The sequence below is a fragment of the Brassica napus genome, chromosome C4 (assembly GCF_020379485.1).
Source record: "Brassica napus cultivar Da-Ae chromosome C4, Da-Ae, whole genome shotgun sequence".
In the NCBI taxonomy this organism is placed as follows: Eukaryota; Viridiplantae; Streptophyta; class Magnoliopsida; order Brassicales; family Brassicaceae; genus Brassica; species Brassica napus.
The window spans coordinates 53,367,690-53,395,312 of NC_063447.1; the positions used below are offsets into that span (position 1 = coordinate 53,367,690).

At 39.4% G+C, this 27,623-nt stretch overlaps 2 protein-coding genes and 1 pseudogene across 4 annotated transcripts; 2 read left to right on the top strand and 1 right to left on the bottom strand.

Annotated features, from left to right (window-relative positions):
* The first annotated feature begins 14,111 nt into the window (after positions 1-14,111).
* LOC125585231 lies at positions 14,112-18,257 on the top strand (annotated as a pseudogene).
* Positions 18,258-18,744: 487 nt separating this feature from the next.
* LOC125585232 lies at positions 18,745-24,203 on the bottom strand. 3 transcript variants are annotated; one of them, XM_048753917.1, is made up of 4 exons: positions 21,591-24,203; positions 20,532-20,705; positions 19,884-20,455; positions 18,745-19,802 (listed from the first exon to the last, which is right to left on the bottom strand). In XM_048753917.1, the coding sequence occupies exons 3-4, from the start codon at positions 20,376-20,378 to the stop codon at positions 18,984-18,986; spliced, it is 1,314 nt and encodes a 437-aa protein (XP_048609874.1). In that variant the 5' UTR covers positions 20,379-20,455; positions 20,532-20,705; positions 21,591-24,203; the 3' UTR covers positions 18,745-18,983. The 3 variants fall into 3 exon arrangements, with proteins under 3 accessions (XP_048609874.1, XP_048609877.1, XP_048609875.1); XM_048753920.1 differs by lacking the exons at positions 20,532-20,705; positions 21,591-24,203 and having other exon boundaries at positions 18,745-19,075; positions 19,163-19,802; positions 19,884-20,378; XM_048753918.1 differs by lacking the exons at positions 20,532-20,705; positions 21,591-24,203 and having other exon boundaries at positions 18,745-19,081; positions 19,163-19,802; positions 19,884-20,378.
* A 215-nt stretch (positions 24,204-24,418) lies between these two features.
* Positions 24,419-27,283, top strand: LOC111205140 (receptor-like protein 41). Its single transcript, XM_022700566.2, has one exon. The coding sequence runs from the start codon at positions 24,477-24,479 to the stop codon at positions 27,117-27,119; it is 2,643 nt and encodes an 880-aa protein (XP_022556287.1). The 5' UTR covers positions 24,419-24,476; the 3' UTR covers positions 27,120-27,283.
* Positions 27,284-27,623: the final 340 nt, after the last annotated feature.

Sequence of the window (27,623 nt, forward strand, 5' to 3'; positions counted from 1 at the left end):
AGGCTCAGGGTGTTAGAGGCTATCGTGCTGATAACGTGTTGTAAAATGAAGGTTTTTAGGTCTGAATATTTATGTGTTTTATTAATGAATAAGAGATCCCTTTATATAAGAGGTTACATGAGAGATAAATGGAAATACATAAATGGAAAGATTACAAATCATAAACCAACAAGGAATAAGAAAACTAGAAGAATGAAAACTCCTTGGCCGCCAAACTCTTTCTCTCTCCAAGTCGTGGCCGCTTCTCTCTAGGGGTTGGGCCGTCTCTCTCTCTCTAGGTTTGGACCGATTATGGACCGGGCCGATTATGGACATCCACTAATTGATTTATAACAGATATAAAGTTGTTCTGATGTATTTGTTTTAAAATCTTATATATTAAAACAGAAGTCACAACCTTGATTCATGTGTGATTTTTTTTTAAACAATAAATATATAATTTAATTTTGCAATATTACATTTAATATCTTTGAGTATGATAATATAAAAACATTTTACTAATCTATAAAGTCATGTTACATTTAATCTCTAATCTTATCATTTAAATTTTGGTTCTACCAAAATTTTTTTATTGGGCTATCAATAATTGAATTTAAACAATAGATGATTCATTGGATTTATAGATAGTATAAATTAAATAAATATATAATTTAATGTTGCAATATTATACCTCCATATGTTAAATATTTGTCGATATTAACTTTTAAAATTATAAAGATTTTTTTTTAAATAAAAAAAATTATATTATTTAACAATGATTAATCTTTACTACCTTAAACCAACGAAAACGAATTTTAAACTATATAGTTTATTTTAAAAATTAAACAAAAACTAAATGTTTAATTATTTACTCGATAATATAAATCTATGAAGCGAAAAGTTTAATTTTTTAAAAACTTTCTAAATTTGTGAAATGTTATAATATCTTTGAATATGATAATAAAACAAAAATTTACTAATATATGTATATATATATAGTTACGATTTTAACAATGAAACAATAATCCGAAAATATATATAGAAAAAGATACAAATACATGTGAAAGTTTGAAATAATCTATTCATTAAAAAATATATAACGTAAACTTATTATGTTTTAAAAATTGATAGATACATATATATTATAATATATACCAATTTAGAATTGAAAACAAAATATTTATATAAAAATAAATGAAAACAAAAACCGCGCAAGTTTCATTTTTTAAAAACTTTCAAAATTTGTGAAATGTTACAATATCTTTGAATATGATAATATAAAAACATTTTACTAATCTTTATATACATAGTTACAATTTTAACAATAAAATAATAATTCGAAAATATTTATATAGAAGAAGATACAAATACATGTGAAAGTTTGAAACAATCTATTCAATGAAAAATATCTACCGTAAACTTATTATGTTTTAAAAATTGATAGACACATATATATTATAATATATACTAATTTAGAATTGAAAAAAATATTTATATAAAAATAAATGAAAACAAAAATCTGCACGGTTGCGCGGATTGAGATCTAGTATTTGTTTAAAACATGAGTATCATTGATAAATAATTAAAACTAGACTTTAAAGTCACTATAATTATCCGAGTTCTATATTTGTTTTAATACACTAACACTAATTTTATATTTGTGTAAGACATAAGTATTGATAAATAATTAAATAAAAATAAAAAATAATTTTTGGATTTTTGGACCGATCATAACCCAAACAAGTTTAAACCTAAAAAAATTAAAAACTAAATGGATTTATTCAGAAAGATTTAATTTTTTGGGACTTATATAATTAAACTTAAACCCAATAATTTATAGGGTTCGGCGGGTTCAGACTACGAGATTCAACTCTAATTGACACTAGAGTTTGATCCGTACACCGGCACAGATATAATATACATATGAAACTATTGTACTGGTTTCACAAACATGTATTCATGTATATGTATGTCCCATTTATAATATACTAGATCCTTTCTCCGCGATACGCACGGATAATATATTTAAATTTGTTACATTTATCATTTTTATTTGTTTGTGAATTTTTGTATATTATATATAACTAATTTTTAAATTTGATTTTTTTTATATTTTTAATTTGAAGTAAGTATTTCTATTATATGTAACACAATTAACTAATAAAATATGAAGAATCAAGTCCGAGATTTTAGAGTTATGTAGAAAATATAATTATGTATAGAACATAAATTATCTCAGTTTAAAAGATCGAAATCTCATCTCCAATAAATTCACGAAAAGAAAAAGTACTCCAATAGCCTACTTAAAATATAAAACTCTATTTAAAAAAAAAGTTACTTAATAATACTTTCTTTCGTGTAATAGTTGAAACTAACAATTGAATATCGATCTAGAATATTATTTTAATATATCTAATGGTAAAATATTGATTTCTGTTTGTTTTCTTTCTCCAACTATAATGTACAGTTCGACCGTTTCTTTTTTTTTGGGATCAAACTACTAATATCATGAGATAGAAAAGCTTAAACTCCAAGAATGAAGTGAGTATTTGTGCTAGAGAAAACTGATTTAGTCACTAATATAGTGAGATATTATAATATTAGAAGTTATGAAAACTCTTCTATGTTGTCCTACTCTGAACATAATTAAATTGTTGTCAATTGATTCTATATTTGTGATAACTAGAAATACATCATCCTTAATTGATTTACGGTATGACTATTTCTAATATACTGAGAGTAAAATAATATTAGATGTTGATTATCTCCTTCCTATTAGGAATGCACACAATGAGAGAAATTCAAGGTGAGACCACTTTACAATTTTGCCCTCATATATATATAGTTAGTTTATAGATTACTCTATTTGTTTTAAAATGTAATCATTTTTAACTACAGTATGTAATATTTAAAAGTTATTACTTTAGAAAACTGTCATTTAATATATAAATTTATTTAATTACACAATAATTTACATAATTTAATTGGCAACACAATATCCAATAAATATAAAGTTACATTCAAATATAAAAACAATTTATATAGTAAAACAAAAAAAATACTTTTAACCCATTATTTTATAAAAAAAAGGGAATATTCAAATTATATTGAAACATTAGAATAGTAATAATCAGAAAAATTGAAATCTCAACATCGATCTTTTACTTCGGCTATGCTTTAGACCATCTCCAATGTATTCCCCTATTTTCTTCTCTATGATAAAATAATTTCATAATAGAGATGTATTTGTCTCCGAAGTATTTTTCTCTTTTCTCTCCTAAAAAAGAATATTCTTGATATATTCTTTTTTAAGCTTACAAATTATATTTTTTATTTGTGAAAGTTGAAAACCAGCTCAATTTATTTTAGCATTTTATAAAATTATGATATTATTGACACTAAATATTTCCTTACAAACTTTTATGTAAAAAAATATATAATTATATTTATATAAATAATATATATTTCGCAAAAAAAAATATTTTCAGTTATAATTATTTAAGTAAGAAGTTAAAGAATCCTTTTGTAAAAACAAATATAAGAGGTGACATGGCAAAAATATAGTTTCTCATTGGCCGATTAATTTCGCATGCGTGGACACTCTATCTGAGGTTTATATCCTCCAGTTTTAATTAAAATATGTAATGTTTAAAAGTTATTACTTTAGAAAACTGTCATTTAATATATAAGTTTAATAAATTACACAATAATTTACATAATTTAATTGACCACACAATATCCAATAACTATAAAATTACATTGAAATATAAAAACAATTTATATAGTGAAAAAAAAATACTTGTAAGCCATTATATTATAAAGAAAATGGAATATTCAAATTATATTGAAACATTAGAATAATAAGAATCAAAAAAGCTGAAATCTCAACGCCGATCATTTACGTCGGCCATGCCTTAGACCATCTCCAATGTATTCCTCTATTTTTCTCTAAAATAGAGGAATTTCATAATAGAGATGAATTTGTCTCCGATGTATTTTTCTATTTTCTCTCATGAAAAAAATATTCTTGATATATTCTTTTCTAAGTTTACAAGTAATAATTTTTATTTGTGAAAGTTGAAAACTAACCCAATTTATTTTATTATTTTATAAAATTATGATATTATTTTCAGTAAATATTTTTTTACAAACTATTATGTAAATAAAAAATATAATTATATTTATATAATAATATATTTCACAAAAAAAATATTTTCGGTTATAATTGTTTAAGTAAAAAGTTAAAGCACCATTTTGTAAAAACAAATAGAGGAGGTGACATGGTAAAAATATAATTTCTCATTGGCCGATTATTTTCGCCTACGTGGACACTATATCTAAGGCTTATATCATCCTTTTACTACTTGTTTGATAACATTTATGATATATCGGCAGTTTTTAACTGTCCATAAGTTGTTGATTGCTCACAGTTAGATATAAAACCAATTAAAATGATATATTATATAACATATTCGTCAATTAATACTTTTAACTATAGTAACCATTTTTGATGTAGTTATTTATAACTTTAAACACTAATTGTTATATTTATGTATATTAATAAATATATCTTTCCAAAGTAAAATATATTTATGTTTTAATAAAATAGATCGATAGATATGTATCTAAAAATTTATATGCTAAACAAATTATACTTCTATGTTCATTTTTTTGAAGAAGATATTAAATTAAAATTTATTTGTTGTAAATAACTCAAATATATACATATATATGAATTATGTTAATCATCAAATTATTTAACATATATTTAAAAAATAAACTTATATGTTTTAAGAAAAAAAATTATATTTTATATTTTATATGTGCAATGAAATGATAATATAAATGTATATATAATATTTAAAGAATGTAGTCATATTTTAAATAAATTTGTTTAATTTATTGTAAAATTTGGTTTGAGAATAACCCGGTTAGAGGATAATTGTAGTTTTGGTAAGTTTTGTTAGAGAAATTTTATAATAAATGATTTTATTTAATTAGTTAAGTTAGGTAAGTTTGGATAAAGAAGAATCCAAAAAATATTTAATTAATTAATAATTATTAATCCAGTGGTACAAACTAGTAAATATTAAATTGGAATAAGTTTTTTTTCAAAAGGTAGTTTAGTTTTAATAATATAGATGTGAAATGAAAAATAATATACATGAATATATAATATCTAAATTTTATAGTCACATTTTAAATAAATTTATTTAATTTATTGTAAAATTTGGTTAGAAAATAATCCAGTTAGAGGATAATTGTAATTTGTTAATTTTTGTTAGAGAAATCTAATAATAAATGATTTTGGTTAATTAGTTAAGTTTGAATAAAGAAGAATCTAAAAAGGTAATTAATTAATTAATAATTATTAATTTAGTGGCACAAGTTGGTAAATATTAAAGTGAAATAAGATTTTTTTTCCAAAACTTATTTTAGTTTTAATAATATAGAATGTAAGTTATACGTTATAAGGGTTGAACCAAAAAAAAAGTTATACGTTATATAAAGAAACATTTACACAATAGGTCACATTACCTCTTTTTTATTTCACTGTAAGACACTTTCCACTACTCATACATTTTTTCTTAACTTTCTCATTTCTCCTAACTAATCTAGTTACATCCTTTAAAAATATATATATAACTAAACTTGCATCAATTAATAAAGTCCGGTGAATTGCTATAAACCATTGATTTAATTATATATTGGATGGTCAAGATTTGTTCTCTCTCTTTTCTCTGTAAATCTTATCCACCGTGAAAACCATCCCAGCCGCCCTCGTCAAAACTCGATGTTGCGAATATGATTGAGTCACGATCGCACGATCTTGAATGCGGGTAACTCTAACCACGGTGAGCTTCTTTACCCGAGCCGCTGCACTATTTATCACCACCAAGCTCCGGTCACGGAGAAGTTTCTTGTACTGCCATATATTTGTTTTCCTTCTTCATGTAGTTTCATTTTACTGCCGAAAATCGCAGCGAACAAATCAACATGAAACCAAGAGCAATAAGACCAAGTTAAATGATTTGGGGATGTCTTTCATTTTTTTTCCTACTAATGAGCTAAAAATTCCCAAATTTCCTCCAAAATTTGTAACCCTAAGAAATTGGGGAAGAAGATGACATAATTACGATGATGTCATTAATAAATTAATTATTAAAAAATATCGTGTACACGCTGACATGTGTATATATGTACAGTTAGATGTTTATTAATTAAGTGTAGACATGTGTACATTTGTGAAAACCATTAAAATCACTCATATACTATGTACACCATGCATTTTCATTTTTTGTGTTTTCTGATATTTTGTGTTATGATTTTAAACTTAACACAAACAACTACATTATTTTGATTTACCCTCCGATATACACGTGTACACGTCAAATGTTGTACACGTGTACGAATACAAAACCAAATTATACCATTTGACGTGTACACATCTACTTCGAATGTGAATCACAAAATAGATCAAGTCAATTTTCACTATTCACATGTACATCGATCCATAAATAATTATTTTAACACTATCCGCATACTCATTGTTTTAATAATATATATACACACATAAAAATGTACACATGTACAAATATAATCATGTACACATATAAACATGTACACATGTGCACATGTATACATATAATTTGTAAAATTTGATATATTGTATTATCTATTTTGGTATTTCGATTAGCAACCACCAATCCACCTATATGTGCATAGATTAGCCACAAATATTAATGGGCTTGTAATTTAAAACAAACAGCTACATTCTTTTGATTTACCTTCTGATATACATGTGTACACGCCAAAATGATGTACATATGTACACGCACACAACCAAATTTATACTCTTTGACGTGTACGTACTTCAAATGTGATTCATAAAAATAGATCAAGTCAGTGATAAGTAACAAATCCATCAATGTTTATAGTGAATCTGTGTAAGTCAAAAAAACACGTTTTACGTGTTGGTCGGCATGGACGGTGACGACATGGACGGTGAGCTGAAATTGTTGACGTTGGTTTTGTCAAAGATTGTGAGCCACCAAACACCTTCTTCATGCTTATAAAAGGAGAGCTGAGGTGAAGAGGAAAATCATCCCAAAACAATAAAACAGAGAGAAAGAACGAGAGAGGAGAGAAGAAGAAAAAAAGAAGAAGAAAAAAAAAAAAAAAAAAATTTTCTCACAAAAAATCTTCTTTAAGAAATTACTAATAATTTCTGAGTGTATTTGGGATCGGGGTGTGAGTTGTGAGCTTGTAAAAATTCCCTGGTTAATAATAAAAGATCTGTAGCAGGTCCGGAGACGTAGGCATCATTGGCCGAACTCCGTTAACAATTTGGTGTGTGTGCTTCTTTCCCGCTCCCATAAATTCTGGCTTTCCGCAAAATTTGACCGCGTATTTCCTAACAACTGGTATCAGAGCCTGAGTTACGGTGATCGGTCAAATTTTTTGCGGGGTTACTATTCACGTGAACAGTACTTCGTGAATAGTGAATTTTGTTGGTAACATCGGTTTTTCGACGGAGGTGTTCTAATACACGGTGGTTCCAGAAACGATGGGAGGCGAAGATGGTTTGGCGCACAGTATCGGGAAATTTGACGGTACAGATTATGCATTCTGGAGAATGCAAATCGAAGATTATTTGTACGGAAAGAAGCTTCATCAACCGCTGAGCAAGAAGCCTGAGAAGATGGATCAGGCTGAGTGGGAGCTCCTTGACAGACAAGTTCTGGGTGTTATAAGGTTAACACTGTCGAAAAACGTTGCTCACAACGTTGCGAAGGAGAAGACCACAAAAGGGCTCATGAAAGTTCTCTCTGATATGTATGAGAAACCTTCGGCAAACAATAAGGTGTTTCTCATGAAGAAACTCTTTCATTTGAAGATGGAAGAAGGTGGCCTGGTTGCCGCACATGTGAACGAGTTCAACACGATTGTCAACCAACTGTCATCGGTTGAAATCGAGTTTGATGATGAAGTGCGAGCACTGATTTTGTTGGCATCTCTGCCAAATAGTTGGGAGCCGATGAGGGCAGCGGTTAGTAATTCTGTGGGTACTCAAAAGCTCAAATTCAATGATGTTAGAGATCGTATCCTTGGTGAGGAAGTTCGAAGGATAGACTCTGGGGAGGCATCAACGAGCTCTGCTTTCAACGTGGAAAACAGAGGGAGAAACCCAGATAGAAATAACCGGAGAAATGGCAGATCGAAGTCAAGGAATGGATGGGGGCAGTCCAAATTCAGACAGCCTGCAGAGTGCTGGAATTGTGGAAAGACAGGTCACATCAAGAAGAATTGCCGAGCACCACCGAAGAAGGAAGACAACACTAGAGGCGGAGCCAATGCAGTGACACGTGAAATCGCTGATGCATTAGTAGTGTCTGTTGATTCCCCGAGGAAAATTGAAGCTCGTGATGCAGCTACAAGTACCACCAAAGCGTCAATATCCTATGTTGATAGCCCAGTCGATTCATGGGTTCTTGACTCAGGAGCGTCATTCCACACCACACCGCACCATAACATTATGGAGAATTATGTTGCGGGAAATTACGGAAAGGTATATCTTGCTGATGGATTACCTTTGGACATAGTTGGTATTGGAGATATCAACCTGAAGATGTCAGACGGACGTGTGTGGAAGATTACGAAGGTCAGACATGTGCCAAAGTTGATGCGAAATCTGATCTCAGTAGGTCAACTTGATGATACGGGGCACGATGTTAATTTTGGTGGTGGAGCCTGGAAAGTCAAGAAAGGTTCCATGGTGGTGGCTAGAGGTCATAAAAGAGGCACTCTTTATATGACGACGAGTTATCAAGACACTATTGTTGTTGTCGAGAATGCCAAACAAACCAAGTTGTGGCATTGTAGGTTGGGACACATGAGTGAGAAAGGGATGAAACTCATGGTGAAAAATGGCGCTCTTCCGGATCTGAAGATGGTGGATCATCAGATGTGTGAAAGCTGCATCCTTGGGAAACAGAAACGAGTTAGTTTCTCTAAAGGAGGAAGAGAGCCCACGTCTAAGAAGTTAGAGCTGGTGCACACTGACGTGTGGGGACCCGCTCCTGTTGCATCGCTGGGAGGTTCGTACTACTATGTGACCTTTATCGACGACTCCACAAGAAAAGTGTGGGTTTACTTCATGAAGAACAAGCATGAAGTGTTTTCGGTTTTCAAAATATGGAAAGCCATGGTTGAGATTGAGACGAATCTCAAGTTGAAGTGTTTAAGGTCTGATAATGGTGGAGAGTATATCAGCGGCGAGTTCACGAGATACTGCGCTGATAACGGGATCAAGATGGAGAAGACTATTCCTGGAATGCCTCAACAGAATGGAATAGCGGAAAGGATGAACCGAACCTTGAACGAGCGTGCAAGGAGCATGAGATTGCACTGTGGATTACCAAAGACGTTTTGGGCAGATGCAATCAATACCGCAGCCTTCTTAATAAACAGAGGACCGTCTGTACCGTTGGGATTTAAGATCCCTGAAGAAGTTTGGAGCGGAAAGAAAGTAAATCTTTCTTATCTAAAGGTGTTCGGATGCTTAGCTTATGTTCATATTGATGATGCTGCAAGAAGTAAACTCGACTCGAAGTCTAAGAAGTGTTACTTCATCGGTTATGGTAACGCAGAGTTTGGTTACCGGTTTTGGGATGATGAAAATCGAAAGATCATCCGCAGCAAGAATGTTGTGTTCAACGAAGAAATGTTGTACAAGGATAAGCTAAGAGAAGGCTCGGAGAGGAAAGAGCCTGGAGCTGTTGACTTAGAAGATATCCTGACACCGGAGTTGCCACAGGATACCGCAACAGCAGAAGACGAAATCTCTCAAGACGAGAGTGGTGAAGCTGAAGTAAGTGATGATTCTGAAGTGGTCCCATATACACCAGTCACGGAGTTACGACGGTCAAGTAGAATCATCAGAAAGCCAATAAGATTTTCTCCATCGCTCAACTACATTCTGCTCACAGACAGAGGCGAGCCTGAATGTTATGAGGAAGCTATGCAAGTTGATGAGTCGATCAAGTGGGAGCTTGCAATGAACGACGAGATGGACTCGTTGTTATCCAATCACACGTGGGAGTTAGCAGATTTGCCTAAGGAGAAAAAGGCATTGCATAACAAGTGGGTCTACCGAATAAAAGAAGAACCTGATGGAAGTAAGCGCTATAAAGCGAGGCTTGTTGTGAAGGGATTCCAACAAAAAGAAGGCGTTGACTACACTGAAATCTTCTCTCCTGTAGTTAAGATGGTGACCATCAGAACGGTTCTTGGGCTGGTAGCACAAGAAGATCTGCATCTTCAACAGATGGATGTGAAGACGGCATTTCTTCACGGTGATTTGGATGAGGAAATTTATATGAAGCAACCCGAAGGCTTTGAGATCAAAGGGAAGGAAAGCCTTGTTTGCAAGCTGAAAAGGAGTTTGTACGGCTTAAAACAAGCTCCAAGACAGTGGTATAAACGGTTCGACAGCTTTATTAAAGGCGTTGGTTTCTTGAGGTGTGAAGCTGACCACTGTTGTTACTTCAAGATGCTTGAAGAGTCCTACTTGGTATTGCTCCTATATGTCGATGACATGCTGATAGTAGGAGCTGACTTGCATAAGATTAATAGCTTGAAGACGAAACTCTCAGAAGAGTTTGCGATGAAAGACCTTGGAGAAGCAAGACAGATTCTAGGGATGAGAATCAGTAGGAGCAAGGAAGGTCTTAAGCTATCACAAGAGGAGTATGTGAAGAAAGTCCTCAAGAGGTTTAACATGGATGATGCGAAGCCAGTCAGTACTCCCCTGGCAAGTCACTTTCGGTTATCCAGAGAACAGTCTCCAAAGACGAAAGAAGAGATGGCATGTATGGATAAAGTTCCATATGCTTATGCTATAGGAAGCCTAATGTACGCAATGATATGTGTTGGACCCGAATATGACCCTCAGGTGAGGTACCGATAAGCGTGAGCTAGCATGTGGGTTGCGATAAGCCCATCATAACAAAGGGAGCTGAAAGCCGAGCTGACGACAAGACCTGGGAGACATCATAGCAGAGGTCATGACAGAAAGTGAGCTAACACCTTAAGAGACTCGGTCAAGAGGAGCCTAAAGCGAGCTCCGTAATTGAAGCCAAATATCTAGGAGAACAGTTGAAGGGTTGCCAACGAAACCTAGACTATATAAAGATGGAGAAGATAAAAGACAAGGGGGATCTTTTTTCCATATATCAACTTTTGTACTAGATTAAAAGCATTACGTATTCTTTAGCAATCATCTCAAGATACATTTCTTTGTATTCATCATCTTTCAACTCATCAATAAAATCATATTCATTCTTCAAGTTTATTTACGGGATTCAGCCCACGATTCTCATTCATCTCTCTTGACCTAACCTAAATCTAAGAAGTGAAACCTTGTCTCTCACAATTGGCGCCGTCTGTGGGGACAAATAATCGAATCCCTTTCTCTAAAGCTTAAAGGATGAATCCATTAGACGGAACGAATCCATCTAACCCCGATCAATCGAACCAGAGCAATAGCTCACCGAATCGCACTGCTCCGGGGGCAAATAACCCGAGAGCCTCCGGAGGGACCAACTCTGGGTCCTCAGCCCTCAATAACCCATCGCATCAATCCGCTCCGAACCAAACGGAAGATCAGCTTTCTGAGATCCGTCGGATGATGCTCCAGTTAGTGGACAAAGCTCAAGAGACCGAGCGAACGGTGCAACAGTTAGCCGAACGGCAGCAACAGTTCGAAGAGATAACCAGATCTCAATCCGCAACGACCCAACCGTCCGTCCACCAGGGAAGAGGAGTCACTTTCCATGAACGGTTAGCTGACCCTTCCTTCCCTAGAGAGCGCCTGAACTTCTCCCCTGATAGCCCAGGTGCAGAAGGGCAGGAACCTGCTTTCCAAACGCCTCGCGCTAGGACAGCTCCTGCGTTTACCCCTCCTATCACCAGCACCATGGGGAGCAATGTAGCTACAACTAGCTCCATGCCTGATCGAAACACCGGTGGGAGCACCCGTTTGCCTCCACCGCCACCTCCTTCCGGGTCTGGAGCAGGAACCAACATACCGTCCGGGGGCAGAACATCAGCTTCGGTGTTTCAAGCTAGGGTTTCAACCCCAAGCACAGACGAATACCAAAGGACGGATGCTGATCCTGCAGCTCTCCGCACTAACCTCGCTCGGAGCCTAAGGACCAATGAGCGACCTATTTCGCCAGCTAGCTGGGAAGACGACCGAGCTCGGTCTCACCAGGAACCTGCTCGCCGAGTATCTGATAATGACCCAAATGTCCTCCCTTCGAGGGACCTGACGCAATTCGCAGGTACATGGAGCGAACCCACGCAGCTCTCCAGAAATTGGGAGCTCAAGTTCACAAGGTAACGAGCTCAGCTCCCGAAATCGAGAGCTTAATTGAGGAGACTCGTGGAACTCCGTTCACCGATAGAATTGCCAACTCTTACATAAGAGATACTCGAAAAATTAAGATTCCTGAATACGATGGGAACGCAGACCCAAAGGCCTATTTAAGAGCCTTCCGATTAGCTATCGTTAAAGCTCACTTCACAAAGGAAGAGTGTGATGCAGGATATTGCAGAACATTTGCCGAAAACCTGATCGGAACAGCTCTCGAATGGTTCTCCAGCCTCGAGCCGAACTCTATAGACAGTTTCGATCAATTGGCTAACGCCTTTATGAAGCAATATTCAACTCACATCCTGAAACAAGCGTCTGAGGCTGACCTCTGGAAGATCAGACAAGGACTGGGAGACTCACTGCGAGTCTACATCGAAAAGTTCAGAGCAGTAAGAACTAAACTCTCGAATCCCAACGATCAGGTAGCCATTGAGGCTCTTAGGAGAGGTCTCTGGTATAAATCAGGTTTCTTCTCGGAGCTAACGCTAAATCCCCCTCCAACTATCGATGACGCCCTCCATAAGGCCTCTAGATACATTACCTTGGAGGAGGAAATGGCAGCATTAGATAAGCTCCACAGAAAACCCCAGAGTCACCCGAAAGGCGAAGCCTCCGATGGAAAGGGACCTCACAAAAGAGGTAGCTCCCGAAATAATCAGACCCAGGGAGAACATTCTTACGTAGTCGAGGAAGACAAGGAAGAAAAACCTGTCGCCGCGACAGCTAAAGCCCCCTGGTCCAAAGGTTATGACGAGAGCAAACATTGCTCTTACCACGATCGAAAGGGACATTCAACCGAAGAATGTTGGGACCTCCAACGACAACTGGCTGCTAAATTCGCAGCCGGAGAAATAAAAGATGTGGACCTCAAAAAGCCACAACCTTATCAGAAGAGAGGTCCCAGAGATAGCTCTCCAAAACGCGAGAGGTCACCTGAAAAAGAAACAGACTCACCACCCCCAGCTCCCAAAAAGAGAGTCGATATGATCCTTGGAAAGTTTCCACAAGGAAAAAGCCTACAAATCGAGGCCCTCTTGAGTAAACCACCTCCCCAATCGAGCCCTGGCTCAAGGATCGATTACATCCTTGGAGGGTCCGATGTGTGTCAAGACTCCGTTAACTCTATTAAAAGTCACGTACGGAAAGCTGTGTCAAACACTCAGTCCAAACCGACCAAGCCTGAGTCTAACACTAAGATCTCTTTCTGGGAGAGTGAGACATTAGACCTCGATAGACCTCACGACGATGCCCTTGTCATAACATTAAATATAGCAGGGTACGAGGTACCTAAGCTCATGATCGACACCGGAAGCTCCGTCGATCTTATTTTCTACAACGCACTAAAGGGAATGGAAATAGACGACTACGAAATTGTCGACCAGAAATCCAACCTCGTAGGTTTCTCAGGTGAAACAGCCACCTCATTGGGAACAATTAAGCTCCCAATTATAGCTGGCGGAGTCATGAAAATGACCAACTTCATAGTTGTCGACAAACCATCCCCTTTCCACGCAATCCTCGGAAGGCCTTGGATTCATAAGATGAAAGCAGTAGCTTCAACTTATCACCAATGCGTGAAATTTCCAACAACCAACGGAATAGCTACCATACACGGTAGCCAAAAGATTTCAAGGATCTGTTACCTGGGAGGATTCGAGATCATAAAAGAATCCCCCCAATAGCAATTACAGATCCAGGAGAGTCGCGAAATGCAACGAAATATCCGAGGTCCCCCTAAGAACCTCACCGAAAAAGTTAGCATCGACGACTCAAATCCTGAGAAACAGGTGAGCATCGGATCCGAGCTACCTCTCGAAACCAAAAAGGAGCTCGTCGAATTCCTAAAACAGAATATCAAAACCTTTGCATGGACCACCAGCGACATGAAAGGCATAGATGCAAATGTCACCACTCATAAGCTCAATGTAGACCCTACTTTTAAACCGATCAAACAGAAACGTCGTAAGCTAGGTCTAGAAAAAGCCCAAGCTGTCAACGACGAGGTCGATCGACTAACAAAGGCCGGGTCCATCCGAGAGGTACAATACCCCGATTGGCTAGCTAACCCAGTGGTAGTAAAAAAGAAGAATGGGAAATGGAGAATCTGTGTAGACTTCACCGATTTAAACAAAGCCTGTCCTAAGGACAGCTTCCCGTTACCTCATATCGATCGTTTGGTCGAAGCAACGGCTGGACACAAGCTCTTGTCCTTTATGGATGCCTTTTCAGGATATAACCAGATTATGATGGATCCTGAGGATCAAGAGAAAACCGCATTCATAACTGAACGAGGAACCTATTGTTACAAGGTCATGCCGTTTGGTTTGAAAAACGCGGGAGCTACCTATCAAAGGTTAGTAAATAAAATGTTCGCTGGACAACTCGGAAAAACCATGGAAGTCTACATCGACGACATGTTAGTCAAATCCTCAAAGGGGGAGGACCACATCTCCCATCTAAGAGAATGTTTCGAAATCCTCAACAAATACGACATGAAGCTAAACCCAGCTAAGTGTACCTTCGGAGTACCTTCCGGCGAATTCCTAGGTTACCTCGTAACCGAAAGAGGCATCGAAGCCAACCCGAAACAAATAGCGACATTCCTGGAAATGCCATCACCTAAAACGACCAGAGAGGTACAAAGATTGACCGGACGGATCGCAGCACTAAATCGATTCATCTCCAGGTCCACCGATAAATGCCTTCCATTCTATAAACTTCTGAAAAATAATAAGAAGTTCTTATGGGATGAAAAGTGCGAAGAAGCCTTCAAACAGCTGAAGGCTTACCTCTCGGAACCTCCGATACTATCCAAACCTGTAGTAGGAGAACCACTGTACCTGTACCTCGCCGTGTCGGCAGCTGCAGTCAGCGGAGTGCTAGTACGAGAGGAACAAAACGAACAGAGACCTGTCTATTATACTAGCAAAAGCTTAATAGACGCCGAGACGAGATATCCCACCATGGAAAAACTAGCCCTAGCAGTCGTGACAGCTGCCAGGAAGCTGCGACCTTATTTCCAATCGCACTCGATCATCGTAATGACCTCACAACCATTACGGACGATTCTGCATAGCCCTAGCCAATCCGGACGATTAGCAAAATGGGCTATAGAGCTCAGCGAGTACGACATCGAGTACAGACCCCGAGCAGCAGCAAAAGCTCAGGTCCTCGCCGATTTCGTTATTGAGCTAGCATCCGAACATCTAGACCAGGAAACAGAGGTTCCGAAATGGAGCCTATACGTGGACGGAGCCTCGTCAAGGCAAGGCTCCGGTGTCGGTTTAAGACTAACCTCCTCAGCCGGAGAAACCATCGAACAATCCTATAGACTTGGATTTAACGCTTCCAACAACGAGGCCGAGTACGAAGCACTAATCGCTGGATTAAAGCTCGCCCTGAGCCTCGGAATTCGGGAGCTAAACGCCTACAGCGACTCGCAGCTGGTAGCTAGCCAGTTTCACGGGGAATACGAAACAAGGGACGAAAGAATGGGGGCATACCTCGAGGTCGTCCTAAACCTCACAAAGCAGTTTGACAAGTTCGAGCTAACGAGGATCCCACGAGGGGAGAACTCCTCAGCAGACGCGCTCGCCGCATTAGCTTCCACATCCGACCCTCTCGTAAAACGAATTATACCCGTGGAAGGAATCGAGAAGCCAAGTATCGACATAGCTACCAAGGCTGAGATGGATAGCAAACCAAAGGAAAAAATAGAGGATAACAGCCTCCCGACGGTAGCTACCCAAGTTTTCACGACATTCTGGTTCCCGAAAACTAGAACACGCAGCTTTAGAAAGCACACCTCCAGGAAAGCAACCCAGAACCCGGAAAACAACGACAAAAGTGAAGGTACTCACCGAAGTTCAGACTCCCTAGAGCCTAACTCTACGAGTACCTCCGGGGGCACCATCCAGACCTCGGAGCCACTTGTCTATAAAGTCCAAACAAGAAGCCGCACCGCTCTTAAAAACGCATCTAGGAACGCTACACAAACCACAGGGGATAACGAGGAAATTGGAGATATTCCTCAGAACCCAGAACCTACTCCAACGAATATCTCCGGGGGCACCACGGCACCAGGTCCCGAACAGGAATCTCCCTCCTCTCTTCACAACAAAGTTGTAGGGAGAGAAGACTGGAGAATACCGATCATGGATTACATCCTAGAGGGAAAAATTCCACCCAACAAGTGGGAGGCTCGAAAACTCAAAGCTTTAGCAGCAAGATACTGTATAATCGAGTCAGCCCTCCACAAACGAAGTGTCTCCGGACCTTACCTAAAATGCGTTCACGGCCTAGTAGCTATGAAACTCATGAAGGAAATGCACGACGGTTCCTGTGGAAACCATTCCGGAGGCAGAGCCTTAGCCATCCGAATAAAAAGACAAGGCTACTTCTGGCCTACCATTATCGCAGATTGTGAGGTCTACTCCTCATCGTGCGACAAATGCCAAAGGCATGCACCGATCATACACCAACCAGCGGAAAAGCTGTCTAACATATCAGCTCCCTACCCATTCATGAGGTGGTCTATGGACATTATAGGTCCATTAGTACCTTCAGGGAAAGGAAAGAAGTTACTAAACCTCCTGGTCCTAACCGACTACTTCACGAAATGGATTGAAGCTGAAGCTTTCCAACAAATAAACAGATTCGAGGTCGAAGGATTTGTTTGGAAAAACATCGTATGCAGGCATGGCGTCCCATACGAAATCGTAACCGACAATGGAGGACAGTTCATATCCCACGACTTCAAAAGTTTCTGCGATAAATGGAACATCCGCCTCACCTTCTCATCACCTCGGCGACCTCAAGGGAACGGACAGGCGGAGGCTGCCAACAAATCAGTTTTAGCAAACCTCAAGAAACGCCTAGGAGCCCAAAAGGAGCTTTGGTCGGAAAAACTACCCGAAGTACTATGGGCCTGCCGAACCACCCCACGAAAAGCTACAGAGGAAACTCCCTTCTCCTTAGCTTACGGGATGGAAGCTGTCGTCCCAGCAGAAACCACCGCAGGTAGCCTCAGACGGGAGCTCTGCACCTCAAATCCCGCAGCTAATAACCAGCTCCTGATGGATAGCCTCGACTGATCGAGGAAAGACGAGACCAAGCCTTGCTTCGCATTCAAAATTATCAGCAAGCAATGGCACGACACTACAATTCCAAAGTAAGGCCCCGACAGTTCGCCGTAGGGGACCTAGTGCTTAGGAAAGTGTTCGAAGGAACAAAGGAACCGGGAGCTGGAAAGTTAGGAACCAACTGGGAAGGACCCTACCGAATTATCCACATAGTACGACCCGGAGTTTACAAACTCCAGAAGGTACGAACCGGGGTACCTGAAATCCGATCGTGGAATGCCACGAACCTCAAAAGATACTATCATTAGGTACCTAAAACCCCTGAACTACGTTTGGCTTGATCCCTTGACTGGGTACGTAGGCAACTCCGTCATGAGTGCAGCCCCAACCTCTTCTCACCAACCTCCTCACCTAAGCCAAAGGGGCAGGTGTTACCAAGAACACTTAGCCTAAAAATAGTTACTGCGTAAATAATCTGAATCATGTATTCTCTGATATCTGATATTAATAAAACGATTGATTCAGTTTCATAAACATCAAAGGTCTTAAAACCCTCCAAGAAAATTTAGGTCCCCCTAAATCGGGACCTAAGCTCAACAATCTCGAATACATTCAGGTCCCTAAAAACCTGAACCTAAGGTCTTAAAATCCTTAATACACCCAAAGGTCTTGAAATCCTTAATACACCCAAAGGTCTTAAAATCCTTAACATAAACCAAGGTCTTAAAATCCTTAACAATCAGGTCCTAGAATCCTTAACATAAACTAAGGTCTTAAAATCCTTAACAATCAGCAAGGTCCTAAAATCCTTAACATAAACTAAGGTCTCAAAATCCTTAACAATCAACAAGGTCCTAAAATCCTTGACAATAACAAAATCCTTAACAATCAACCAGGTCCTAAAATCATAATCAAAACCAAAAGGTCTTGAAACCCTTATCAAAATCGAAAGGTCTTAAAATCCTAAAGAATCAGGAAAATCCTGAAATTCCTCAATTTCATCCGTTAAACTTCAAAGGCCTCGAAGTCCTTCGAATTAACTCAGGTCCCTATAAATCTAAATCCAGGTTCCTACGAACCTGAACAACCAGGTCCCAGAACCTTTCGAATCGGACTCAGGTCCCCGAGCTAAAATCAAGAACTTCTCTTTAAGGTTATCACGACCGAATATCCATTAAGCTAAATGCTTATCATAAATAAAGACTAAAGGTCCTAATCCGACTCAACGATGACGGCACACAACTCATCTGAGATTCGCAATCACTATGATTAAATGAAACGAGGTTAAGTTCAAAAACTTAAAACAGAAATAATAGCCACGATTTAAACATAAGAAAGGGTTTAAAAACCTCCCCAGGCTATTGAAATCCAGCAAGCGTTAAGGTTTAAAGGCCTCCTCAGGCACTAAGTCACAAAACATAACGAAACAAAGCCCTTAGGCCGAAGTCTTAAAAACACAAAACATAAAGTTAAAAGAGCCGTAGCTCTCAATCTTCCTTCTCTTCCTGAATCGGATCACCAGCACCGGCAGGAACTCCCTCATCGACCACATTGCCGTCACCTCCTATTGCTGCCTCGACTGGAGCTAAGTCAGGAGCCATCAAACCCAAATTAGAGCCATACTCCCCAGAAAAGGATGGATTAAACATGTTAATCTCGAAAGTACCTGAACTCTCCGAGATCTGGGGAAGAGGAAGCTTGCTGACCGAGAAGTCAGAGACTTGAGCCTTCTCATACGCAGTTGTCGCTTCTGGTAATAAGGCCACCAATTGGTTGTACTCCTCTTCAACGCTTTGGATCTTGTTGTTCAGCATATCCTTCAAGAGGTCGGCATTAGCTTGGAGCTCCTGAGCGTACACCAAAGCGTCGACCTCATCTTTCTTCCTAGCAAACTTCTCCTTAACACAGACCAGGATCTTGCCGTAAGCTTCGGCGACTTCTTTCTTCCCTTCCCTGACAGCCAGCTTGACTTCAGCTTCCTTGTTCTTCTGGCTATCCCGGGATGAGGCAATGAGCTCACGTACTTGATGCTCAGCTATCTTTCGAGCAGCCTCTAAATCATTGATCCTCCTGCTCTTCACCTGGATATCGAGCTTTTGACTCTCGATCTCTCCTTGCTGAGCATCGGCCTTCGAGCCTAGCCTCGTCACTTCGGCTTCGAGTTCAGAAATTCGAACCCGGGCTTGGTCAAGATCGGTTTTGGCTGCCTTAACCATCTCGGTAACCTCAGCAAGTTCACCAGCATTGGGGGCAGCACACAGAGCATTCTCAAACCTGAGCTGGGCCCTGTTAACAGCCCCAGCCAACTGCAATAAATCCAAAGAAAATATATATATATATCATCGTCTCCAAAGAATGTAAACAAATAACAGATAGAGATCACGTACCTGACCCATACAGTGGGCAATATCGAGATACTCATCTCGGTTAGTCAGGTCCTTGAGCGCTGGAAGGGGACATCCCACGCTCTTCAGGTGCCTCATTATCGCAGCTAGGCCCCAAGAGTCATCCAGGATCGACCCAGGCTTCGAATGGGTAAAGCTCCACCCAACAGTCCCTCCTCTAGAGGACGAGGAAGAAGAACGGATGGAAGCTCCGCCCTGATCGATCCTGGGCCTCTTGTGTCTCGACGGCTCGATCTCAGAGGTACCCTTCGGAGCCTGGTAGTCAGCCTCCGGCACCTGGACCTCAGGGAGAGGAGCAGCATCCTGAGCTACAACCTCAGTTGGAGTAGTCTCGACAACAGGTTTGGATCCTCCGTCGTCCAAAACTTCCTTCATTGAGATAAGGAACGATCCTCCTTGGTTCCTGTCGCTTCCACGAGAAGCACTGGCAGCTTTAGAGGGGTTACCCCTAGAACGGAATGACGGTCGCAGAGTCATGTCACCTGGCTGAGACTTTTCAGTTCCCGAAGCACTAGCACCAGTTGAGATCGATACAACCGAATCGCCTGCCGAAACTGGAACAATGGAAATCCTTAAGTTTAAAAACTTCAAAGCGATAAAATCATTGAAAAGGTTCTGACAAGAACTCACTCTCAAGGTTCTCAGCAGGAATGGGATCTTGGAAAGAGGCGTTGTAGGTATCTGGGAATCTGGCTGCACTTATTCGAGAAGTGGTGTAGGCCACCCAGGTACAGGGACTCTGTTGCAACTTGCGGTATAGAGCCCTGGTGAGCTTGGTAGAGAGCTTCGGGGGATCTTCGATTTCTGCAAGTAAATCAGAGCAAAAGGTTACTCGGCCATAAATGAATAAAACAAAAAAAAATATCCCTAGAATTCCTAACCAGATGGATTAGTCCAAGTGACCCTAAGGTTCCGACCCACAGGAACCGTCGAAGGATCAACTTTAACGTAAAAATACTTCTTCCTCCAGTCATCATCACTACTAGAGAATCTGAAGATAACATGATTGGGACGACTAGGGAGGTAGTAGGTCCCGGTACCACCCTCCTTAGAGGCGCTTTCCTTCAGGGAAAAGAGGCTCATAAGTTCGGTAAGACCGACGCTAACCCCCTCCTCTTTGGACCTAGTGATAAAGCCGTTTATCACCCGGATAACCGAGGGACAGAGTTGGGAAAGGGCTAACTGATAATGATCTAGTAGATCAAGCAGTAGGGTCGGAAGAGGAAATCTCAAGTGAGACTTGGAGATGTACTTCTCATGGCAACAGAACCAACCCTCCGGAGCGGTCTCGGGGGTTTCGTCAGAATTACAGGCACGGCCAAGCTCCTTTTGGGCGAGAGCTTGAACCATGAGGTTAACCACGTCTTGATTTTTCAGCAACGAAGGCGAGTGAGGACTGCTCCCACTAGAATCGTCTTTCTTCTTCCGTTTAGAAACTCTGGTCGCGATTGCCTCCCTGGCTGTCTTTTTCCCCTTCCTCATCTTGGCTCCGATTTCTTGCTTAACTTTCAGTAGTTTAGCTCCAGAAGCAGAGGGAGGCATCCCGGATTCCCCGGAACCTTCTTTCGGATGATCCATAGTATGGGAAGGTTAAGGAGAAAATCGATTGCAAGGTTTGGGAGAGAATTTGCAGAGAAAAGTAACGAGGAAGATAAAAAAATCGCAGTAAAATAAAGAGAGAGAAGTTACCTTGAAAACCGAACGGAGGCGTGGAGAAAGTGGAAGGCTAGCAGTTAATGTTCACCGCTTTATATCCCATCACCTCTCGAGATTCGGAAAAGTCATTTCAAACCCTCTCCATCTGAACCATAGATTCTGCCAAACGTAATAAAGACCGTTAGATCGAGTAAGCTGAATCTAAATAGGATAAGAACTAATCATTATCTTAACGAAAAGATAAGATCGATAGCTAGATTCTAGCTTCCGAGACAAAGGATTTTATTCGGAAGCTGGGGGCAACTGTTGGACCCGAATATGACCCTCAGGTGAGGTACCGATAAGCGTGAGCTAGCATGTGGGTTGCGATAAGCCCATCATAACAAAGGGAGCTGAAAGCCGAGCTGACGACAAGACCTGGGAGACATCATAGCAGAGGTCACGACAGAAAGTGAGCTAACACCTTAAGAGACTCGGTCAAGAGGAGCCTAAAGCGAGCTCCGTAATTGAAGCCAAATATCTAGGAGAACAGTTGAAGGGTTGCCAACGAAACCTAGACTATATAAAGATGGAGAAGATAAAAGACAAGGGGGATCTTTTTTCCATATATCAACTTTTGTACTAGATTAAAAGCATTACGTATTCTTTAGCAATCATCTCAAGATACATTTCTTTGTATTCATCATCTTTCAACTCATCAATAAAATCATATTCATTCTTCAAGTTTATTTACGGGATTCAGCCCACGATTCTCATTCATCTCTCTTGACCTAACCTAAATCTAAGAAGTGAAACCTTGTCTCTCACAATATGTACAAGGCCAGACATTGCACATGCAGTGGGAGTCGTCAGCAGATTTATGAGCAATCCAGGAAAGGAACATTGGGAAGCCGTTAAGTGGATTTTCAGATACCTGAAAGGAAATCAAAGCTTATCGCTATGTTTCACGAAGTCTAAGACGGGATTGCGGGGATACGTTGATGCTGACAATGGAGGTGACGTTGACAGCACGAAGAGCACAACCGGGTATGTCTACACCTTTGGCGGTACTGCAATTTGTTGGGTTTCAAAGTTGCAAAAAATTGTATCTCTATCAAGCTGTGAAGCTGAGTATGTTGCGGTAACAGAGGCAACAAAAGAGATTATATGGCTACAGTCTTTTCTAGAGGAGCTAGGCCATGGCCAAGAGAAAAGTGTGTTGTACTGTGATAGTAAGAGTGCTATCGATTTGGCAAAGAATCCAGTTTACCATGCTCGGACGAAGCACATACATCGTCGGTATCATTTCATCAGATCCGCGTTGGAAGATGAAATGTTGGTGCTTGAGAAGATCCCAGGAAGCAAGAATCCGGCAGACATGTTGACGAAGGTCGTGCCGTATGATAAGCTGAGGTTGTGTGCAACCTCAGTTGGCTTGTTGGAGTAACAAGCTGGGGAGACCTGCTACATCGATCAATGTGTGAAGACAGATTGAAATCAGTCTTCAAGTGGGAGATTGTAAGTCAAAAAAACACGTTTTACGTGTTGGTCGGCATGGACGGTGACGACATGGACGGTGAGCTGAAATTGTTGACGTTGGTTTTGTCAAAGATTGTGAGCCACCAAACACCTTCTTCATGCTTATAAAAGGAGAGCTGAGGTGAAGAGGAAAATCATCCCAAAACAAGAAAACAGAGAGAAAGAACGAGAGAGGAGAGAAGAAGAAAAAAAGAAGAAGAAAAAAAAAAAAAAAAAATTTTTCTCACAAAAAATCTTCTTTAAGAAATTACTAATAATTTCTGAGTGTATTTGGGATCGGGGTGTGAGTTGTGAGCTTGTAAAAATTCCCTGGTTAATAATAAAAGATCTGTAGCAGGTCCGGAGACGTAGGCATCATTGGCCGAACTCCGTTAACAATTTGGTGTGTGTGCTTCTTTCCCGCTCCCATAAATTCTGGCTTTCCGCAAAATTTGACCGCGTATTTCCTAACAATCTGCACACATACATGTGGATTGTCCATTGCTTAAACAAAACCAAAATAAATAAGAAGATAGATCAAGTCAAACATAAGATTTTAATGATTTTAATATTTTTTTTAGCATTTGGGATTTCCTAATACTCATTTATATATCATGATTTTAGTGGTTTCAAGATCTTATTTTAGGTGATTTTAATCATTTTAATCATTTTAGATTTCATTTAGATGCTAATATTGCATTATGATTACATAATTGCATAAAGCATGGGATGAATTACAGAATAAGACGTTTTGGTTCAAATTCGAGAGGTTAGTTGTGCGCGTTTGGAAGAAAAGATTCGTTGGCTAATTAAACAGAAGAGGAAGCTTGATCGAGATGATTTCACGGTGGCAGCAGATATTGATCATGAGGAGAAAGACGTGACGACGAACAACGATAGTGTTATTTGCGGTGGAGAGAGGCTTCGTTCAGATTCTAGGATTCAAATTAATGGTAGATAGAATTTTGACGTGGCCGCTTCCGCCTTCTGCCTCAAACTAAAACGAATCTGCCATTTTTGCAAGACCAAGCTATTGTTGCTTTTGTTAGAAAAAAATGGAGAAGAAGATGAAATAAGTGAGTGGATCCTACTAGTTATGTTTTGGTTAGAAATGAATGAAATGAGTTAAAGAAATTGTCGAAGGAGTAGAATGTGTTTTCTAGGGTAATAAAAATTCAAAATGTGTCTTTATATCAAAATGTGTCTTTATATAAAGTGGATTTCACTTTAAAATGGAGTGGGCTACCCACGTAGCCGCCATACTTTAACCACGCTCTATCTTCTTCCAAGTCAAGTTGCATGGGTGACGTAGCTCAAGTTGAAACCCACATGTTTTTATTTATATATATATACACCACCAACCTTCCTTCTCTCTCACTTTTCTTCAACCAAAATAATTCTTCCTAAGTAATCATAAAGACCATGTCTGAATCCCGTGTGCGTTTGCATTTTCTCTCGCTAATCTTGCTCTGTTGTGTCTCCCCTGCAAGCTTCTTCACTATAAACACAGATGATAATAGTTATGTTGCTTGTGGTCCCCATCAGAGTCAAGCTCTCACTGAGTTCATGAACGAGTTTGATAGCAGCCAGTGCAACCTCACCGATCCATATAATGGAGTCTGGTGCGATAACTCGACCAGTGCGGTCACAAAGCTACGACTCAAGGCCTGTCTCAGTGGAAATCTAGAGCCCAACAGTAGCCTATTCAGGTTACATCATCTTCGTTACCTTGTCCTCCGTCAAAACAACTTCACCTCCTCTTCACTTCCTTTGGAATTAGGCAATCTCAACAGGTTAGAGGTCTTATTTCTTCCCAATAATAGATTTGTAGGCCAAGTTCCTTCCTCACTTAATAACCTAAGCCTTCTTTACTATTTAGACCTTTCCCAAAATGATCTCACCGGTAGTTTCCCACCTGTACGGAATCTAACAAAGCTCTTTTTTTTACACCTAAATAGTAATCATTTCTCTGGAACTCTGAATCCCAACAGTTGTAGCCTGTTTGAGTTGCACCACCTCCGTTACCTTAGTCTAGGTTACAACAACTTCAGTTCATCACTCCCTTCTGAGTTTGGAAATCTCAACAGACTACAAGTCTTGGATCTTTCCTCCAATGACTTTTTTGGGAAAGTTCCTCCCACAATTAGTAACCTGACCTCCTTAACCGAATTGTGGCTTCACCAAAACAGACTCACTGGTAGTTTCCCAGTTGTACAAAATCTGACCATGCTCTCATACATATATATGGATGATAATCACTTCTCTGGAACCATTCCTTCCTCTCTCGTCACCATGCCTTTCTTATCAATTCTCAATCTGCGTCGAAATGATCTCACGGGATCTATAAAATTTCCTAACTCCTCTACCCCATCTAGGCTCGAGGAAATGTACCTTGGGTATAACCATTTTGAAGGAAAAATCATAGAGCCTATCTCAAACCTCATCAACCTCAAGATTCTTGACCTTTCTTCCCTTAACACAAGTTACCCGATTGATGCAAGCCTCTTTTCCTCGCTAAAATCTTTGCTGATCCTTGATCTTTCCAGTAATAGTATATCTCCAGCCAGTTTAGGTTCAAAGTCAGACATCCCAAGAAACCTGGAGACTTTGTGGTTGCAAGGCTGCGGCATCAACGAGTTCCCAAATATCTTAAAGATCCTTGAGAAGTTGGAGAATATAGACATTTCAGGAAATGTAATCAAAGGGAAAGTCCCCCAGTGGTTATGGAAGCTTCCTCGTCTAAACACAGTGTTTCTCACAAATAATTCATTTACTGCTTTCGATGGTCCAGTGGAAGTTTTGGTGAACTCATCGATAGTGAATTTATTTGTGGAGAAAAACTATTTTGACGGAGAAATTCCTATTCTGCCACTCTCTATCAACGTCTTCGCTGCTTCATACAACCGATTCACAGGGAGCATACCTCTTTCAATTTGCAATTATCGGGGTCTAACGGTTTTGAGGCTACATTACAACAGCCTCACGGGTCCAATTCCTCAATGCTTATGTAACTTGACGTCTGTGAATCTTCGGAAGAACAACTTGGAAGGAAGTATTCCTGACGCCTTTTATCTCAGTTCTTCTCTACGATCACTTGATATTGGACACAATCGACTAACCGGGAAGCTTCCAAGATCTCTTCAGAATTGCTTATCTCTCGAGTTCTTAGTTGTTGACCACAACAGAATCAAAGACAAGTTTCCTTTCTGGCTCAAGGCTTTGCCAAATTTGAAAGTACTTATCCTCAGTTCAAACAAGTTATATGGTTCGATATCTCCTCCGGATCAAGGTCCTCTCGGGTTTCCAGAGCTGCATATATTTGAGATATCTAATAATAACTTTACTGGAAGCTTGCCACCGAGATACTTTGTCAATTGGAAAGCAGCCAACGAATATGGTGGTCTGTATATGGTTTACACAAAAACTACTACCGAGAAATTGTCTTATGTCGATCTAGAAGCTATAGATTTGCACTACAAAGGTCTATCAATAAAGCAAGGGAGGGTCCTTACTTCATACGCCACCATTGATTTCTCTGGGAATAGAATTGGAGGACAGATTCCTGAATCAATTGGTCTCTTGAAAGCATTGATTGCACTCAACTTATCAAACAACGCCTTCACAGGCCATATTCCTCTGTCGTTCTCCAATCTTGGCAAGCTCGAGTCACTTGACCTATCAAGCAACCAACTCTCAGGGACCATTCCTAGTGGACTTGGGACCCTCTCCTTTTTGGCCTACATTAATGTGTCTCACAACCAACTCAGAGGTGAAATACCACAAGGAACGCAAATAACGGGGCAACCTAAATCTTCGTTTGAAGGAAATGAAGGGCTTTGTGGTCTTCCACTCCAGGAATCTTGCTTTGGTACTCATGCGCCACCAACACAACAACCTCCAGAAGAAGACAAAGAAGAGGAGGAACAAGTGTTGAACTGGAAAGCTGTAGTTATTGGGTATGGACCTGGAGTGTTGCTTGGAATTGCAATAGCACAATTCATTGATTCATACAAACCGGAATGGCTGGCCAAGATAATTGGCTCGAACAATCGCAGAAACCGTTAGGTTGATGATTCCTCTTGTATGATGCATTTTCTTACGTTTGTTTTATCATTATCTGATGCTTTGTTTTGTGTCATTTTATGAAGTAAAAATTGTGTGTTTGTAGTAATTTTCAAACTGGAGTTCCTCGTCAATCCTAGAAATTTTATGATTTTTTTGGTTTTGCATTTGATCTTTTTCAGTTTTCAGTAAACAGATGGGTATAAAGAAACCGGTTCAGAAAAACGGTTCAAATATTGTTTGGTATTTTTGGTCAACATCGGTTGACATAGTCCAAAAATGGGCCATATAGGATAAGTAATCTTGAGTGGTCCTTATTTAACAATGTCTGATCTATTTTGACTCTCTCTATATGCTGTCCTGTATGTAGTATTTCTGGTCACTGCTAGTCACAGGTTAAAAATGGATAAAAGCGGAATCGCGTTTGTCTTTCCACTTTATATCTACATCATATTTCTTACCCATGCAACGTTCTGATTTTGTTCAAGATTTCGTTAAGTGCATTTT

What these genes read in the sequence shown, in the direction of transcription:
- LOC125585232 (XM_048753917.1), bottom strand. Translation starts at nt 20,378, where the DNA reads ATGACTCTGCGACCGTCATTCCGTTCTAGGGGTAACCCCTCTAAAGCT. An exon ending in TTGCCCACTGTATGGGTCAG is followed by an intron (nt 19,803 to 19,883) that starts GTACGTGATCTC and finishes GATTTATTGCAG; the next exon opens with TTGGCTGGGGCTGTTAACAG.
- LOC111205140 (XM_022700566.2), top strand. Translation starts at nt 24,477, where the DNA reads ATGTCTGAATCCCGTGTGCGTTTGCATTTTCTCTCGCTAATCTTGCTC.